We start from the raw sequence: 19,659 nt of genomic DNA on the forward strand, positions 1-19,659 counted from the left end.
GGCGTCGCGACGCTTGCGGGACGTCGTGTGCTCGTCCGGACGTTGAGAGGGTGTCTAAATTGCCAGGCGGCTGGCGTCTGATAGACGGGGCACATGCGCGCAACAAGTACCCTTTTACTCTTTCTCCGGGATCGGGATCACCTCCCACAGTTGTCATCAACCGTGGTGTGGACTCATCGATCATCGTGACAATTAACAAAATTGCGAAACTGTACAAATTTTCATAATTTTATTACTTATATTTAACTAGACATTGACAAGAAAATGAAAATTTTTTAAATTCTTGAGGTCTGAATAATTGTTTCAATAGTCTACAATAATTGGGAGTTTATAAATTTTATCACAGTTTGTTACTTTGATGATTTTATAAAACGTGTCACAATATGTCTTTGGCTTAAATTAGTTTAAAAAATGAAGAGGATTCGGGATTGAATTAAAGTAATAAGGTAGATAAAAATGCAATTTATTAACAAATGTACAGTGTTGTTTACACTACTTATATTTATAAAAAAAGTAAAATATAATAAATAAATTACACTTAATAAAGCTCTTAAAACATTTACATCAAAAACCTAAGTATACATTATTTTATACTAGCTAAATACTAAAAAACTATTTACAAGGATATAAATGAAACATCATGGTAAATGGTTGTTGCTGTTAATATAAGTGGCTGAAATAAAAAATATACATTAGTGATACATAACAAATGAATTTTATAATTTACCATTATAAGGTTCTTATAAAAATACTTACGAGGAGAAAAGTGGGGTATGGGTCAGTTAAATAAATTTGTTTTTCCAAAACTGTTAAGTAGATTTGGATCTACAATTCTATTCATTTTATTAATCCAATCCTCCTCTTCCTCAGCGCTTTCCGTTTGCCTGCAATAAACAATCAATTATAAAACATCATTTTGATACAAAAAATAAAAAAACTTACCGATGGTAACCCGAATTTGATCTACCTCGCGTCCTAGTTCCTTCTCGGGGTGGCCATCTACCTCTTTCAGATGAATGATGCGTCCGTGAATGATCTGAACTAGATCTGCTCTCCCTAAAAATCATTTAATAATCAATTAATTAAACGATTACATATTTTAAAGACATTATTGCTACGCAATATAAATTATTTCAACATACCTTCGTTCCTCAGGCCTGGTTAATCTATCTGACCTCCTGATATCCACTACTTTTAAAGAAGGTCGGCTACTACCCGGTATGGACGAAGAGCCGCCAGGCGGCCACTTGCCTGGAGGAATTTCCCGGTGACCGTGACTGTGGCTGTGACCGTTCACACTACTGCTACTGGAACTGCTGCCCCGCGACGGTATCCGCAGACCATTCGATGATGTTGCCGCTGCTGCCGCAGTCCGCTCTCTCTCTCTGTTGACCATCATATTTCTTGTCGAATTTCTTACTTGCTGGATTTCTTCGGGCGTCAAGTACTCCGAATACCTGTCAAATTAAAAAATAGTTTAGTTAAACTATAACAATTCATTTTTTCGATTTATCAATGTTAGTCAATTTACCTTCCATGCTCGCCCCTTCTGCGTGACGCATCAGGTCTGTCACTTGTCGATTGTCCTGGGTACGGATGTCGTGCATATTTAGTTCTTCTCTCGTCGGTCGCTTCCAAGGTCCGTTTTCCATTGTCATTAACTCTCTCGTAACCCTCCGGTACCGTCCTTGAATAGTCCGGCGTACTCCTGGAAGTAGACTCCCTAACACACCTCATAGATCTAGCTGACACAGTAGTTGTTCTGACGGCATCGGCAGAAGGTCTCAAAGGATCAGCAGGGTTCCTACTGGGTGGCACAGTCCTCATAGATTCAGATGTCCTCGCACTCTCCGGCCTCATCGATCCCGCGACGTGCCTTACAGGTTCCGGACCAGTTCTACTAGCTGGAACATTTCTCAAAGATTCCGCATTCGGTTTCCTGACAAATTCCCCGGAGCTTCTCTGAGGGGCCGTTGTAGCTTTTGCAGACTCTGAGGTAGATTTTACGTATTCCGGACTTGACTTCGTAGATTCCACGGAGCTTCTTGAAGTTGTTGTAGACCTCATAGATGCCGTAAGCGTTTTTGCTTGTTCCGCGAAAAATTTATCAGCAGCGTTTCTTAATGATTCCGTAGCTGATCGTGTGGATTCTGCCACTGTTTTGGTAAATTCGGGAGTGGATGTTGCAGTTGCGGGGGCACTCTTGGAAACTATAGTCTTTCTAGTGGAATCCACGGAAGTTTGTGTAGACTCCGGAGTGGTTCTGGTAGAAGCGGCGGCAGATCTGGTAGACTCGGCAATTGTCTTCGCAAATTCACCGGAAACACCATTGGAAAGATTTTTTGAAGTGTCTGGTTTGGTCACATCAACTTTCGGTTTCACTTCAGCATTTGGCATTACCCGCCGTTTCGGCGTGACTTGGTCTTTGTTTTGTTTCAGCCAATCAAACAATGCGTCAGGATTTTCCGGCGGACCTTCGAACGATTTACGCTTCTTTTCGTTACGCAAAGGTTCCATAATACTAGGTTGCGGTTTCTTCTCCCTCCTTAAGTCGGTTTCGACTACTTCCACTTCCTCATCTTTAGTTTTCTTGGAAGCATCAGGTCTGAGGAACGATTCAATTGAAAAATCATACAAAGGTTTAGTTGGAGACACTGTTTTGGATGAAGTTTCCTTGGTTTTTTCGAGAGTTTCAGTGGATCTTGGTGAGGTGAAATGTTGGGGAGACGGTTTGTTCTTGTCCTTTTTCGGTGGTGCTTTTAATTTTGTCCTGCTGTTAGATCGCACTGGTATCTGCATCATCGCCGCTACTTCCTTTTCTTTCTCCAAATCCTTAGAAGATTTCTTTGTCTTTGCCGATTCTTTCTCGGCATATAAATCTCGGGGTGACCTCCTAGGTGATATCTTAGATTCGGTTGGTTGTATGGCCTTTGGACTTTTCGATTGTTGAACAGGTGTGGGTTTCGGTGATTTCTTCGGTTTCTCAGGACTCTTTACTTCGACATGCGTCTGTTCGACCTTGGCATCATCAGTCCTAAAATATCTGTCAGGATTTTCCATATTTGCAGACGAAGTCACCTCTACAGTATTAAATGATTTTATGTATTCGTTATGACATAAATGTTTCGTGGGCGTGGTTAAAGGTTCTGCTGGTAAAGTAACCACTTTCTTGTTAGTATCTTGATTGTTAGCCATCAACTCTGACCATTGTGCGACTGTTGGGTCAATGCGACTGCTTAATAACGGTTCTTTGCTGGAATTTGAGCCCAGACCGACGATTCCGTTAATGGCATAGTCAATACCCAAAACACCTTTTGGATCATCATAGGTGTGGTCTGCAAATTGGAGATCAAAATTGTTGTCGGGAGTTTCTTCTACCGTGCCTGGGAACACTTCACAGAGATCCTCAGGCGAATCTTCCAGGCTTTTATTGGCAAAGAACGCAAACACTGGATCACCTAAAATACACATTTAATTTATTTATTGTCAAAAAATTTAATTTATTGTACTTACGATTATTGTACTCGGCGCTTCTGTCAGAATTAATTCGTATCTCTTGTAAGGTATTAGTTGAATCATCCGTAGCAGTTCTGGCGCCTTCACTCAAAACGTCTCCTTCTTGACGCAAAAACGGCGATCTAGACGTAAATCCAGCTTGTTGGTTAGCGAACAGTTTCTTATCAATTACCTGTTCAGCTGGTGATTTGACCTGGACGTCATTAGGTGCCACACACTGGCTCTTGAGATCTGCCTGTGACGTAACCAGAGTGTCATAAATATCTTTTCCATCCTCATACGTCAACAGGATGTCACTGAAATTGATCTCACGGGCGCCCTCGACATTCGGAGGTTTTGATTCCAGATTGAACCCGCTATCTAATGACGAGGTCACTTCTCGAATAAACGGATGACTTACCTCGGCCACGTCCAGGTTGAAGCTGTACATGTATGATTGATCTAGACTTTCTTCCGGAATCGGATGTGTCTTAATGAATTCCGCCAGATTTAATTGGACGGAGGTGCTGGCTTCTGGCAGTGTCAGTTGCGACTCGTTCACATTCGATTCGTCCAACGTAGACAAAGATTGGGTAGATATTTCTGGACACACATCAACAATAGGAATGGATACCGATTGATCTTCTTTAGGATCTTCCAGAGTTTGAAAATCTACAGCTTCTGTTTTACTTGCAACATCTTCCACTAGTTTTGGTACGTCTCCTTTTAGGTTCTGAAGGTTATCAGGTTCAACTTCCTGAGATAGAGGTGGAACTACAGTTGATACGTCAACGCAATATTCACTTGATTTATCTAAAATTGATGATTCTAGATATTCATCAATTATTTCGGTATGGTCTATGATTATATTTTCGAGAATAGTTTCTGTTACGGGTAATAATTGTTCTTCAGTTAAGGATGTATCATCTTGCTGGAGTTTTTCACAATTATCAATTTGAGTCTTATCCATAATTGGACTTTGTGGGTCATGTTTATCTATTGTAGATGTGTCAAGTATTTCACTAGTGACAACTTCCTCAATAAATTTAACTTCTTCACTTGCAATTTTCATGGAATCGTCTGAAGTTTCAGTTAAATCTATTTCTTTTTCCGTAATCTGAGAGTCATTTATGGAATTATCCACTACATTCTCAATTGTGGTTTTTATTTCAACTGATGTATTCGTGCATTCCACTGGTTGGTCGCTAAACATAGGTTTTTCCAATTCTTCAGATGTTGACTTTGTATCTGTAAAAACAACTTCTTTGTCTTGTTCTGGTTGCACGTCTACTAAAGAATTATCCACAATTTCTTCGATTTCAGATTTTTCCTCAGAGAAAACAATTTCTTCCTGTTGAATTGTTTGTTCTTCTACCATAAAATCATGTATAACTTCTTCAGTAACAGTTTCATCTGCAGTTGAAAACATTTCAATATCCTGTTCTTGTTCTGGTTCTACTACAGAAGGTTCTACAATTTCTGGAGCAACAGACTTGTCGTCCGTGGAAATATCTGCTATATCTTGGGCTTGTTCTATCATTACATTATCTTCAACTTCATTAGCAACTAATTTATCTTCCGAGAAAATAGGTTCTTCACCTTGTTCTTGTTCCATCATCAAACTAGCTACAACTTCACCAGTAACGGACTCCTCTAAGGAAATATTTTGTTCATCTTGAACATCTTGTGTTTGTTCTATCATAGTATTATCCACAACTTCGTCAACAACAGGTTTATCCTCCAAAGAAATATTTGCTTCACCTTGTGCTTGTTTGATCATCATACTATCTAGAACTTCACTAGTAGCGGACTTGTTCTCTGAGGAAGTACTTTGTTCATCTTGAACATCCTTTATTTGTTCTATCATAGTATGATCCACAACTTCATTATTAACAGATTTGTCATCCGAGGTAATATTTTCTTCTTCTTGAACTTCAATCATTGTATCATCTACAATTTCATTTGTAATGGATTTGTCCTCCATGGAAATGATTTTTTCAACATGTACTTGATCTATCACTGTATTATCTACAACTTCATTAGTAACAGATGTACCCTCTGAAGTAATAGTTTCCTCTCGTAATTCTTCTACCATCATATTATCTGCAAGTTTATTACTTACAGATTTGTCTTCCGATGAAATAATTTTTTCTTCTTGCACTTGTTCTACTATCGCATTGTCTACAATTTCTGTAATGTTGGAGTTGTTTTCCGAGGAGGTATTTTCTTTTTCTTGTACATGCTCTATCATTGTGTTATCTACAACTTCTTCAGTACTTAATTTTTCTCCTATGGGAGTAACTTCGTCGTTTGACACTTGTTCGTCGGTCATGATATTTTCTTCAATTGAGATTTTTTCAGCAGTAGGGCCTAATTCTACATCATTTACTTCTTGTTGCTTTATTTCAGTAATATCATCTTTTTCGTTTATAAAAGGTTCTTCGGTGACAACAATTTCTTCTGGAATAACTGTGGATTCCATCACAGAGTTATCTACAATATTTTCAGAATTCGATATTTGTTCCATCGAAACACTTCCAGTTTCTTGTGTTTGTTGGGCTTCCACAATAGTATTATCTTCTGCTTTTTCTGTTTGAATTATCTCCTCATTTTGCACTTCATCTAATAAGCTCACATCCATCGCATTATTATCAGGCACTGCCAAACTTTCACACTCTTCCTTAGTAGGTATTAATAAATTTTCATTTTGTACAAAATTATCAACTACTTCCTCATACATGGATTCTCCCACAGCAGGAACAATTTCTTCTTCAAGAATCGGTTGTTCTTCCGTTTCAGAGTTCTGTGGCACTTCTTCCTGCATTTCTTTATGATCTTCATGGATTACTGTTGAATTCAAATTAGGTTTTTCTTCATCAATTTTTTCCACAACTGTTGTGATTTGGTGCTCATAAGTTTCATGAACTACCTCGCTCTCCGTAAGTACTGGTTGTACTTCTTGGGCTACAACAGATGGTTCTAAATCATCATTGTTAGAACTTACTACTTCTTCTGTTAGTACTGAATTAGGACAAGGCTCTTGCCAAGATGCTAATTTTTCAGACAATTTTTCTTCTGGTGCAGAAGATTCTGCTTCAGAATTTTTGAGATATGGGATATCAAATATGCCATAATTTTGTCCCATTGTATAACAACCTGTTGGAGTTAGCTTAATGTTCTGCAATATTTTTAAGGAACTAGTAGACGTAGACTTTGTCTCGAGTTCTTCCGTTACAAATGCGTCAGTCGTCAACGTAGAGTCAGATGCAACTTCTTCACAGATATTTTTGTCAGCGTCTTTGTTGTCTGATTTACCTCCTTCATTTTCGTAAGATAATTTGTTAACAGGTTCAGTAATGTCATTTATTGTTTCCAAATTGTCTTGATGTTTTCCAGATTTAGTCTCCACTATATCTTCACTCTCCAAAGAAAGTCTACGTTTAACTCCGATCCCGCTAACTTCTGCGATAAGCGATTTCTTTGAATAAGTAGCTTTTGGTGTGGGTTTATCAATGGGAGTACTAGTTATAATCTTATGTTTCAATTTTTTCTTTAATAAATTAAGATCTAGATCTTGGTTATTGGAATCTTTGCTATCTGATAAAGATGGAGATATTGAAAGATCAAATTCCGTTTTCTCTTCAAAATATTTCTTTATCATATGCTTTCTGGGCATATAAACAGGATCCTTGGGTTTCTCTGACGACAGAACTGTTGGAATTACGTTATTTACTTGAATGGGTTTTGCTTTTTCCTTATCCTGATTTATTTTTTTCTTTGATACTACTACCTTTGTTTCCTCAGACTTAAAGTCAAATATATCAGCATCAATCAATTTTCTAACTGTTTTATTTTCGGAGTCGATTTTATTTAAATTTTCTAGATTCTCCTTTTGAACTTTACTACTCTCTGATTTTTTATTCCTGACTTTACTTATGGCATCTTTTGATTCATTCTTGAATTTGCCTTTTTGTTTATCGGATTTGCTATTTTTACTAGATGACTTGGACTTACCGATTTTATTGTCTTCCATCACCCCCTTGGTGTTTTGAGATTTTCTATCATCGTCGGTTTTGAAGTGATTGGATGAAGAGGCGACTGCCTTGCTGGAAGAACTCTCCGTTTTACTGGAGTTTTTAGATGAAGCTGAAGACTGCTTTTTATGCTTGTGTTTGCTCTTAGACCCAGATTTTTCTTCTTTAATATCCTTCGAGTTATCATTAGTCGTCTCCATAGTTGACTTGGAGGTACCAAGTTTTTCAACCTTTGGTATTTCTTTTTCGGCCTCGTTCAATTTTAATTTTTTTGCCAATTTCTCATCTTCGTTTGCACTGTTATCTTCATATTTACGTTTTCTTTTGTCTGATTTGTCATTTTTTTCTTTGACAATTGTTTTTTCTTTTTTATCTTTAATAGATTTTTCCTTTGGAGTATCTTTGTCCAAGGGTTTTTCACTAATTTTCGGATCAACTTTTTTGATTTTGTCGCTTTGGCTCGAATTTTCTGTTTTCAATTGGTTTTCCTCTGGGGTAATTGATGAATCAACTTTGTCTGGTTTTTGTTTCGACTTCTTCTTCTCGGAGCCGCTAGTTGGCAAGTCGTTTTGCAGTATAGCCATCACATTGTTATCAGATTCAGATTCTAGTTTCTTCTTTAACTTATCCACTATAGTATCCAAAGAAGATTCCTCTCGGCTTTTACTTCTGGTGCGCATAGTTATTGGCTTTAGTAAGTTTTGACTTTTATTTTCTTTCGAAGGCAACTCGGTACTTACAGGTTCAGTTTCAGCACTTGACGATTTTTCTTTCTCATTAAAAGCAACTGACTTTTTCTTAGAATTTTTAGTTTCTTTATTCAGTTTACTGTTGTCCATTTTTGATTCTGTCTGATCTATTGTTACATCTTTAACAATATCTTTAGTGATTTTTTGAGATTCTGTAACAGTTTTCTGATCTTCTTTTATATCAGAACCACTTTCCATAGTGATTTTTTCGGATTCTATTACGGTGTTTTCTTTCTTTTGTTTCTTATCAATCAGGTTATCTTTGGCAACCACTTCTAAGTTGGAACGGTTTTTCGACTTCCTCTTCTTTTTCTTGTCGGTTTTTCGGGAAGAATGTATTTTAAACATTTCTAAAATGGATTTGTTTTCGTCAAATTCAAAATCAGCGGTTTCAGTAACGTCCTCTTCAATTTTTTCTTCTGCTGAACTTTGACTTATTCCTTCTGCTATAGTCTGGCTTTTTTCTTCTGCTGTAGTCGTACTGATTTTCTCTTCTACTGAAGTACCTTTTTCATTGATTTTTTCGTGTGTCACAATCTGGCTAGTTTCTTCTTTCATGGTCTGGTCTTTTTCTTCCGTATTAGCCTGACTTTTTTCATCACTTAGAAACTCCGATTTAATTTCATTCTGAGTATCTTGAGATAATTCCGATGTTAATGGTTGTACTTCATCGGTATTTATTTCGGGTATATTCTTATCTTTAAAATCTTCATTAATATTAATATTTGTGTTGATTATAGTTTGATCCAAATCTTTTTGTTCATCACTCACTTTAACAATACTGGATTTGCTCTCAACTTTCGGTTTGGTTTCATTAATTTCATCAACTTTTTTGTCTTCAATATTTGAAAATCTCCGACTTTGTCGCCTTTTTTTGGTTTTGACTGAGACTCCTTGGTCGACATCACTTATTTTTAATACAGTTGAACTTTCTTCTGTAAGTGATTCAGACTTGCTTTCTAAGGATACATTAGATGTCCCTATTATCTGAGTAGTACTGCATTCAAGCTGATCAGTTTCCATTGGCAAATCTGCAGTATTGCTATTTTCAGTTGATTTTATCTTAGCATCTTTTAAATTCACACCACCCTTTCGATTCCTTTTTGTTTTAACAGAGACATTCTGATTCAATTTTAGATCTTCAAGTAATCCGTCTTCTGATGTAACATGAGTGTCTTCCTTGTGTGATTTGACGTCAGTGGCTATGTTTGAATCTACTGTATCGGGTATACACTCCTCAATGTTTGGAATAACTTCCTTATTGTCCAACGTAACTAAGTCATTATTCTCACCTGGAAGCTTATCTTCTTGTACATCTTCAGTGGAGTGTTGGATTCCATGTTTAAAAGATATTTGATTTCTAGTTTTCATTCCACTTTGATTCGCCTGATCTTCTAATATCTCGGGAATGTCTTTAGATGTACTCTCCAACTCCGAAACAATTTTACTTACATGGCTAGTTTGAACTGGACTATTATCTAAATTATTACTGTCAGTTGGAACAGGCAACTCCTCAATTTCAGTATTTTCCTTAATTTTATTTTTATTTGCCTCCATATGTGAGCGATTTTTTCGGCCCCTTTTACCTTTAACAGATACGTTTTGAATTGATTTCGTATCTTCACTTGGTACTTTTTCAGATGTCTTTGACTGGATGGCTTCTGTCTGGGAATTGAATTTATTTTCTAAAACTGAATCAGATATATTCGATTCATGTCCTTCCTTTAGTGGTTCAGGTTGAGTTTCGACGTTTTTGGTAGTTTCAACATTTACATCTTTCTCCATTTCTATATTGTGATCAGGAAAAATCATGTTTTCAGTGCTAATCGACTCAGCAATATTCGACTCTGGTTTGGACTTGTTTTTGACAATTGATGATTTTTTCTGCTTCCTTTTATTTCTATATTCCTGAATTTCTGAAGCCGTCTCAACCTTTTCTTCAAATTTTTTCATGGTTTCTTCAATACCTTTTTCGATAACAAACTCAATAATACTTTTAACACTGTCACTTATTTTTCGTTCCGCTTCCAGATTAATGCCGGAGTTCTTTCTGGGGCGTCCCCTTCGTGCCTTTTCAACAACGGGCTCAATTTTTGGCGTATCTTTAGTGTCACTAGACTGCAATTCTTCGTTTAATACTTTATCCTCAACTTCAATTTGTGCCACAACTTCTTCAATTTGTTCGGCATAGTTGCTTCTAGTTCTTCTCCTAATTTTTCCTTCAACGATCTTTTTTATTTCCGTGGTCTCTTTGAGTTTATCCTCATTAGACTGGGAGGGGATTTCGGCTATTTCAACGGGAACTTGTTCTTCAACTTTAGTATTACATAGTTCCTCATGTAATTGTTCTATAAAACCACTGCTTCTAGTTATTCTTCTGCTTTCTCCCTTTTTACTATGAAGCTGAATTGATTTATCCTCAAGACTCTTTCGTATTTCGGTGATCTCTTCAATATTTTCATCATTGGATACAAATTCATTCTTTGGTTTTTCATCAATAACAATATTATCTTCAACTTTGGATTGGGGTTGCTCTTCTTTATGATGTTCTTCTAAATTGCTGCGTTTTCGTCCACGTCTATTTTGTGGTTTTACAACGACGTTCATTCCATACCTTCTCTTTTTACTAAGCGTCTTTTTAGGAATTGAATGGTCGATGTTCTTGTGTCGTTCCAACTTAATAATAAGTTCTTCCGCTTTATATTCTTTCCTAGCAGCTTTCGTCTTGAATTTACTTACTGGTCTTTCAGGGTTTGCGGAACAGAAATCGTAAAACTTCTCATCTACTGTTTTTGTATCTATAATTTCATTGGAGATTTTGTTTTCGGGATAATTTTTAGGAGGCGTAGTAAGAATTTTGTCCTTAATTGAGGACAAAGGCACATTATCTTCACTAGAGTTGGAATCTTCTTGACCTTGAGCAGATCGACTTCCAATGTTATCTGTTTCAGGTTTTTGAACTTCTTGTAAAGATGACACGACAATTTCTGAAGGCACAGCACCCGTCAAAACTTCCGTGAGTAAAGGAGATTCAATTTGTGTCAAAATCGGGAAATTTTCGCCAGTTTCTGGAATACTAATCAGAACTGTGTTGTCTTCTTTATGGTAATTTTCTGGGCTTTTGGGCTTGGGTTCTTCACAAGGACCTTCGTCAATCAGCAATTGATCTTCACTGTCATTACTATCCTCGCTGGTGTATTTTTCTGGAGTTTCCTGGGCTGGATTTTGGTTGGTGAATACATTTGTCACTAAAGGAAGTGTGGCATGTGACGTTGCCATAAAATCATGTGGTTTGAAACTGACATCCTTTACTTCTTTGCTCAGTTGGGGCCCAAAAGCCTTCCTTCTTGGACTCCTTCTGCTTGCAATTCTGGTGGTTTTTTTAGTTGGCACTGAATCACTATTCAGAGCGGTATCGCATAATAGTAGGAGTGAATTTTCTGGTGGGTAGTGGCAAATCTCATAGTTCTCTGTCTGGATAGGGGTGTCTGTATTAGATGTTTCATCTTCTTGGGGTAAGTGAATGTGATTAACTTGTACATTAATCGCAGATTCAACAATTTCTGGTGGCTGAATTGGTACTTCCAATTTCGGAAATGCTTCACTAGTTGCACTTGAAATATTGCTGTTTTCTAAATTGTTTGATGAGTATTTGCAATCTTCCATTATTGGTTTTTCTTTTACTTGAGACTTATTGCTCAGATCCAATACAAAATTTATATCTTCAGCTGTTTCAGACACAAGATCAGGAACTCTAGTTTCAGGGATTATTTCTGGAGCCACAGATATTTCCAAACTATTTGCTACATTATCCAACATTGTTGGTTTATCGTTATCTTGTGATTCAAAATCTAAATTTGTCTCTGTATCCTCTTCACTACACACGGGATTTGGAATTATAATAGGTCTTGCTTCAGCAATTGGTATGTCATCGATCGTTTCAGGAATTTGTGTAGGTTCTGGGACTACTGAGCTTTCTAAATTTTCTGACACAGTTTCTAGCAATTTAGGTTCATCAACATTCCGTGATTCAACTTCCGAATGTGTCTCTATATCGACTTCTGTAGAAGCTTCACTGGGATTTGCAATTACAAGAGGTTCTTCAGCGACTGATATATCACTAATCGTCTCTGGAATTACTGTAGGTTCTGTAGCTTCTGAACTTTCCAAATTTTCTGACACAGTTTCTAACAATTTAGGTTCATCAACGTCCTGTGATTCAACTTCCGAATGTGTTTCTAGATAGACTTCAGTAGAAGCTTCGTTGGGATTTGCAATTACAAGAAGTTCTTCTGCGACGGGCATGTTACTAATCGTTTCTGGAATTATCGTAAGTTCTCGGACTACTGCACTTTCTAGATTTTCTGCCACATGTTCTATCAATTTCGGCTCATCGACGTCTCGTGATTCTTCCACATGTGCCTCTGCATCGACTTCAGTAGAAGCTTCACTGGGATTAGCAATTGGAAGAGGTTCTTCAGCGATGGGTATGTTACTGATCGTTTCTGGAATTATCGTAGGTTCGGGGGCTAGACTTTCTGACACTTTTTCTATCAATTTCGGTTCATCGATGTCTCGTGGCTCAACATTCAAATTTGTCTCAGTTTCTAGTTCAGAAGTAACTTCATCAAGATTTGGAACTATATGAGGTTCTGCTTCAGTTTTTAGTACGTCTCCGTCAGTTGAAACGTTTTGTTCTTCATACTTTGAATCGCAAATTAAATCTGATTCATCATTTTGTTTATTATTGCTTATATCTTCAGATTCAGAGGGCACGTGCGATATTTCTGAATCATTTTGTGGCAATTTAATTGTTAATTCTGGATTTGAGTTTTGGTCTTCCACACGCTCCTCACTTGCTATATCCTCCTGAGCCTGTTCATATTTTTGCTCTTCTAGAGGCTTGTCACTTTCTTGGAGAACTTCAGCCGGTTTTTGAACAATATCATCAGTTTCAATATTTGCTGTTGTTTCATTCACATCATTGTTAAGTGGAGTTGGATCCACATCATTCATATGATTTTTATTCTCCGATTCTGTACTGTTAGAATCGCATACATTATCTTCTTGATAGTCTGATGTTAATTGATTACTTTCAACTGTTTCTGATTGTTGTTCCTGAAGCTCCTTATGCTCACTTTCTTGACAACTTTCAATCACAACAGTGGTTTCCTCTGACACTGTATTTTCATTGATTAGTTGTTTTTCATTGTCTTCAAACGTAATTGCAGGTGATACATCAGGTAAGTCCTCGTTTTGAGACACAACTTCAGGTAAATCCTCGTTTTGAGACACAACTTCTAATATTGTTTGATTATTTTCATTTGCCTCTTCACAAGGTTCAGTGGATAGAATGGAGGAGTCTACAATGTTTTCAGCTAAAGCGGACTCAGATGCTTCATTACAGTCTTTATTAATCTCCTCAGTTGTTTCCTCTTGTACGTCGGGCACATTTTCTAATCGCAGTGGGGATTTAACGTCTTCAGAAGTTGGATCGGAAGATTCATGGTCAACTTTAGATAATTCCTGTTCAGATTCCTTAATAACTTCTTGGTGACCAACCTCAATATCCCGAATTTCATTTTCAGATTGCTCTGAAGATTTTACAGCTGTTTCCTCAAGATGTACATCATTGTTGAAAATTTCGTTTTCAATATCCTTTTCTTCCATATTAAATGTCTCTTTACTTGAGGAATCATCTGTTTCAAGTACTAAGTGTTTGTTAGTGATTTTAGACATTCTCTGTTTCCTATTTACATCCTTCTTCATGTGGTATTCATAATCTGATATATCATCTTCAGAAGTGCACCACTCATTCATAATTTCATCCACATCTGAACTATATTGGCGTTCTTGTATAGGTAAAACGGATGTAACAGTTTTACGATTGTATATAATTTCAGAATCGTCACTATCGGACATTTCATCATGAGTAGGATCGTGTTTTTCAGTGGGCTGTTTCTCAATATTGCTAGATGTATCTTGTGTCTCCTGACATTCCAATTTGAATGGTTCTGGAGGCAAACTACGTTGGTCATCTTCATCTGCATTTTGCTCATTCGAGTTTTTATTAGTATCTAGTTCTGGTAGGTCTATATTTGGGGTAAGGGTGTCGTCGTTATTTTTTTCTGGTACGTTTACATTTGATAACTCTGGGTTAATATTCTCAGTACTCTCCTCTTCCTTATCTTCATTAGGTGCGGTTGTTTCAATCACATCACTGCAATCTTCAGTGGGTAACAATATGTGATCTGATTGACCTGATTTTGTTGCGTCTTCTGGAAGATTCTCGGAGTCGTTGAGGAGTTTGTCTTCGTCTAGAAGTGAAGGCTCTTGTTCTCCTGAGTTTGTTATTTCTATTGTATCACATTTGAATGACACAGATTCCTCTGTTTCTTCTAGGGGTTCATTTGCTGAAACCTCAGGGTCATTCAGTAAATTTTCTTCAACATTAACTGGGGGACCACTTGATTCCTGGCTTGATTCAGTTGCAGTCTCTACAATTGGTTTGGACGTATCTGTTTCTTTTTCTTGATATCCACATACATTTAATTCCTCATTGTCATTAAGTAATCTATCTTCATCTATCACAGAATCTTTTACTTCCACGACTTGCTTTGTTCCAGTTTCTTCATCGTCTGAAAGTAATAGACTTTCTTCTAGGAATTCTTTATCTTCCTGATTGCTTTCATTGAAACTACCTCTTATGGATACTATCTGTGGAATTATTAACATGTCTGTTCCTTTACTTGCTGATTTTTCTGTATCAATATCTTCATCATCTGATAGCAAAATAGTTACTTCACTGTCTCCTATGGGTTGGGGATTAGAATTTGTCAAAATTTCAGTTTTTACTACTACTTCTGAAACTTTGGACGCATCATTTGAATCATTATTATTTATGGCACTTGTGTCAAGAATTTCTTGTTTTGTTGGATAGGCGACATTTACATCGTTAGATGTACAAATCATGTCATCATCTTCAACCAAGGTTGTTTCTAATTTTATAGACTTATCAGCGAGATCTTCTTGTGTATATCCACTAGTATCTAATGTTTTGTGTGTGTGTCCAGCACCATGTTTAGAACTATTTTGTTTATTATCTACATCATCTTCGTCGTCGGAATCGAGAATTACAAAAACTGCTTTGTCTTTGGCAGGTAATAAGGCAGATTGTGATTGTTTTTGAGCACTATTGAAAGAAACAGGTTTAACACTACTTGGTGAGATTGAACTGTTTTTTACACCGGTTTTTCTGTTGTTCTTTGATTCCATCAACTTATCCGTCGTTTCTTCATCGTCCGACAAAATAAGCACTACATCGTCAATTGTTTTCGTCTTAACACTGTGTTCCGTCACTTCAGTTTTTACGACAGTGTGTTCAACACCGTCAGGATTTGTACTGTTAAATTCGTCCTTAACGACACCGTGACCCGCGTCCTGGCGATTTTTGGAGTTTCTGCCTGTGAGGTCCCGTTTCGACGAAACCTCATAGTCGAGTTCCCACATGTAGAAGTCGTCATCCAGAATTATAGTAGCCACTCTCCTCGGCAATTTACCATTTGGCAGTCGTCGAGCAGGCACTCGTTTCGGCAGAGCACTCTTTTCCGTCACCGTGCTCTGACACGACGCGGAATTAAAGGAATCTTGAGACGAGGGAGAGTTTGGGGATTCCTGTTTCAGTTCGAACTCCGCAATGCCCGCCGACGTTAACATGCTTAGCTGCATCGGCTGCTGCGGCGTCGACATTTGCGACGAACTGCAGGACGAAGAGTCCTCGGTACGACTCAGCGAATTGGCAGTAGAGGGCGAGTCGTACCCCGGAACAAACTTGTCCTGGAACGAGGAGACGTCATCGTGCTCGTCCGGAATATCCGGACATTCCTCCTTCTTGATCAAGTCCTAAAATACGTAACGTTTTAAACTGGTAATTTTAATTAAAAAACAACTTACATCTGAGTTATCCGACACGTCGTCGAAGTTGTACTCTTCGTCGCTGTGTTCGCTCTCATAGTCGCTTGTGCTAGTTAAGTCAGGAAAAAATTCCTGAAAGGTCAAACGAACTGATTTCTTCGAAAATGGCGACTGATTGGACTTCATGTTTTCGATTATCTTGTCGATACCCAAAGCGACGAACAACATCCTAAACAAATGTAAAATTTAAAAATCTTAAAATTAATCATGAAGCGAAATATGATATAATCAATAATTTTTTTGTAGAAGTAACTAATATGGAAATCTTACATAGCATGTTCTTGATACAGCTCAAATTCTGAACGGTAAAACTAGACAATGTCTAATTGATCTAGATCTAAATAAGCAATGAAACTCGAACATCCTGAAAACCCTAACGTTATAACGCTAACAAACCACCAAACATAAAATACATTACTTACTTTGCAATCTTGTCGACGAAGGAGTCGGTGGGCCGAAACTCGTGACGTACCAAGGTCAGGACTTTAATGACGGACGCCGAGCTGCATTTCCTGCGGTGCTCGTTGGTCAAACCGGGATTATTGTAATACACCACTTCGGCAAAGATATGCCGAAGGAGACGTTGGACGCGTTCACCGACAACATCGGCATAGGCAGCGTCCCGTCCCTCCTTCACAATCACCTGCTGCTCCAATTCCACATAGTGGACCAGGAGATGGACGAATGTCAGCGTCTTCGGGTACCTCCCGCATGGTCGTAGCTATAAATTAAGAGTTCACATGACGGAAACGAATATTGAAACACTGATTTAAAAAACACTGTAATTAAAAAAAGTGAAAATATATTTTAACTTTCTATGTATCATTAATAATACGTTTTTGAAAATATATTATATAAAGAACTTATCAATAAACAATTACAATTATCTTTAATTAATTACATCATTCCAATTATCATCCATACAATGTTACAACCCAAATTGTATGTATAATTCCGACACAATACTATATTTTATAGCGTTAAAAATAAAATATTTTTATAATTAAAATATGAGCTTAAATAGAATATTTAAAAGAAATGTCAAAATTCCCAATTGAAATATATAATACACTTTTTTTATTCAATTCACTCAAGATTTGGTACTCACCTGAGCTACTTGGCAGTTGTAGTCGTGAATAAAGATGATTTTGCTGCGAATATCTTTGACAAAAGTTGTTGTAAGCTGATAATGTTTTGGTGTTTGTTTAATGTATCTGTAAAATTTAGAGGCAATGTAGAATTCGGTCGACGGTCTAATTTTGGTGATCTAAATTCTGTTGCCAAAAATTACTACTATTGCAACACTACAGAACTAACAACTACTGACTTTATAATTAATTGAATTTAACTAATTTAAAAATCTTGATGCATTCGATTTCTGGGTCTTCATCTTCTTTCTTCTGTCTTCTGCCTTGGTTTTGCTTCTTCTTTTCATTGTATTCTTCTTCTTTTTCTTCTTCGTCTTTGGTGTTCTTGATATTGTAGACTATCATGTTTACTTATTATACTTCTAGCTATGATTTACTTAATTTACCTCTCAATTACTTTTAAAATATATTGAAACTGTTATTAATTTTAAAAAATCATATTGATATACATAAATATTGCTTCATATATTCAGCATTTGTGAAGAAAGTATGACTTCTTGCTGCTAAATGATAATAAAATTCATTAATATTTACAGTCTAGATAAATATGTTTGTTTTGATAAAAGCATTATATATTAAATTTATGATCACAAAATTTGAGATAATGCTATTTAATGAGAACTGATGAATATTTAAAGTGATGATTCTGTTAAACAGATGAAACTGCATCTGTTTATTTTCAATTGGTTAATTGGTTTCATTCATTGTTGATGTAAATAATAAACATAAACACTATCATAGCACAAAACAAAACATACCTTTCGACCGAAACGGCCATTTTTCTAGATCCTGGCAAACTGAAGACATCATCGTACATTTTGAGAAGTCTTTGCCTGGATATACGCCTGTTCTTATGGTAATCAGCTAAAAAATTACACACATGTATATTGTGTCCAGTTGTGATCTGACACCAGTACTGCATTTGTTTACAAAATAGGTAAATTACAGCATGAACAGCTATTTGATGAAAGATTAAAGTACAGTAATGATGCTCAGATTTTTTTATTTGCTTTGTGGCTGAACAAAGTTAGAACAGCTATAACTGTTAATTAATACTATGTATAATATTGCATAACTCACCTCTCTGGGAATTCTGCACCAGAAAGCCCATGTTGGCCATAGAATTTTGTGCAGTGGCATTTTGGATTCTAAACATTGTTCACTAAAAATAAACAGTTAACTGATTGAATCCGCATAATGCGTGCATTGCCTTAAAACTATCACAAAGCCTATATTGGCCTAAGACACATTGTAAAGACGTTGCAAAACAGAACGAGATGTTTTGACGCAGAATTAAAATCCAGGGACAAACGACTGCGTAAAGTTAAGTAGTTCAAAACAGACGTCCCCCTAATTTAATAATCACGTTCCCCTACTAAGCCAAACCCGCGCCACGCCAACACAATCACATAACTCACCACATCTATCCAGCATGTAATTGTACAGGATATAGTAAAAAATATATAATTGTTGTTAAAATATTGTTATTTTTAATACGGTAAACGGTAGGCTCGCAATTCCTATCATGTTTTTGTTGCAATAGCCTTCACTAGAACTAAAAGTCCCTACTTCAAGGATGCCAACGGAAAATCCCTAAAGCAGTGGTCGTGAATCATTTTAGGTGTCCCGCCTATTTTAAGTATACGAATATGCCCCAAAAAAAATCGGTTCATAATATTTACTTACAAATTGATGGAACTGCTTCGATATAAACTTATTAGCGTTATTAGCTGCACTGTTTACTTTAGAGCGTACGCAAAGTGTTTAAATTGTTTAAGGCACACATCAGTCTTAAAATACATTCCTACAGGTATTGTTTATTCTGGTTTGAATTATCTTATAATTTAAATTTCCTATATATATTTTAGGTATAAGTAAATCATATGAAATTCCGTCCTAACGTGACCTAAATAATAATTAAATGATGATTATAGTTTATGAAAATTAAGAAAAAACGATCATCTCATTTATTTTTATTGTATTTGCCTATATTATAATACAGTATAATTAAATGTACATTATTTTAATACTTAAAATTAATATATTTTTTTGTCAATGGTGGTCAGAAACATAATACACATTACTATATTTTTTTAACTTGGGCTTATCATGTCTAATTAAATACAATAAAATAACTGAAATCATTTTTCAATTAATAACCAAAATTCAATTTGATTTTTAGTGTTTTAATCGTTCCAAGTTTTCAGATGAATTAGATCCAGACTTTTCGTTGGCTAATAGAAAACTTGAACTGATTGT

At 36.4% G+C, this 19,659-nt stretch overlaps 1 protein-coding gene across 2 annotated transcripts; it reads right to left on the reverse strand.

The window, feature by feature from the left end:
• Nucleotides 1-447: 447 nt before the first annotated feature.
• On the reverse strand, nucleotides 448-18,934 carry LOC109607000 (titin). Of its 2 annotated transcripts, XM_049963786.1 has the most exons (12): nucleotides 18,819-18,934; nucleotides 18,481-18,562; nucleotides 18,159-18,264; nucleotides 17,361-17,466; nucleotides 16,675-16,973; nucleotides 16,232-16,421; nucleotides 3,514-16,180; nucleotides 1,532-3,458; nucleotides 1,143-1,457; nucleotides 943-1,056; nucleotides 757-884; nucleotides 448-673 (listed from the first exon to the last, which is right to left on the reverse strand). In XM_049963786.1, exons 2-11 carry the CDS (start codon nucleotides 18,554-18,556, stop codon nucleotides 779-781), a joined length of 15,906 nt encoding a protein of 5,301 aa, XP_049819743.1. In that variant the 5' UTR covers nucleotides 18,557-18,562; nucleotides 18,819-18,934; the 3' UTR covers nucleotides 448-673; nucleotides 757-778. The 2 variants fall into 2 exon arrangements, with proteins under 2 accessions (XP_049819743.1, XP_049819744.1); XM_049963787.1 differs by lacking the exon at nucleotides 18,819-18,934 and having other exon boundaries at nucleotides 18,481-18,668.
• Nucleotides 18,935-19,659: the final 725 nt, after the last annotated feature.

Source organism: Aethina tumida, chromosome 2, assembly GCF_024364675.1.
Source record: "Aethina tumida isolate Nest 87 chromosome 2, icAetTumi1.1, whole genome shotgun sequence".
NCBI lineage: Eukaryota > Metazoa > Arthropoda > Insecta > Coleoptera > Nitidulidae > Aethina > Aethina tumida.

Coding starts and splice junctions, on each gene's coding strand:
- LOC109607000 (XM_049963786.1), bottom strand. CDS start 18,556: ATGTTTAGAATCCAAAATGCCACTGCACAAAATTCTATGGCCAACATG. Junction 3,459..3,513: donor AAGCGCCGAGTACAATAATC/GTAAGTACAATA, acceptor TGTGTATTTTAG/GTGATCCAGTGTTTGCGTTC. Junction 1,057..1,142: donor ACCAGGCCTGAGGAACGAAG/GTATGTTGAAAT, acceptor AATGATTTTTAG/GGAGAGCAGATCTAGTTCAG.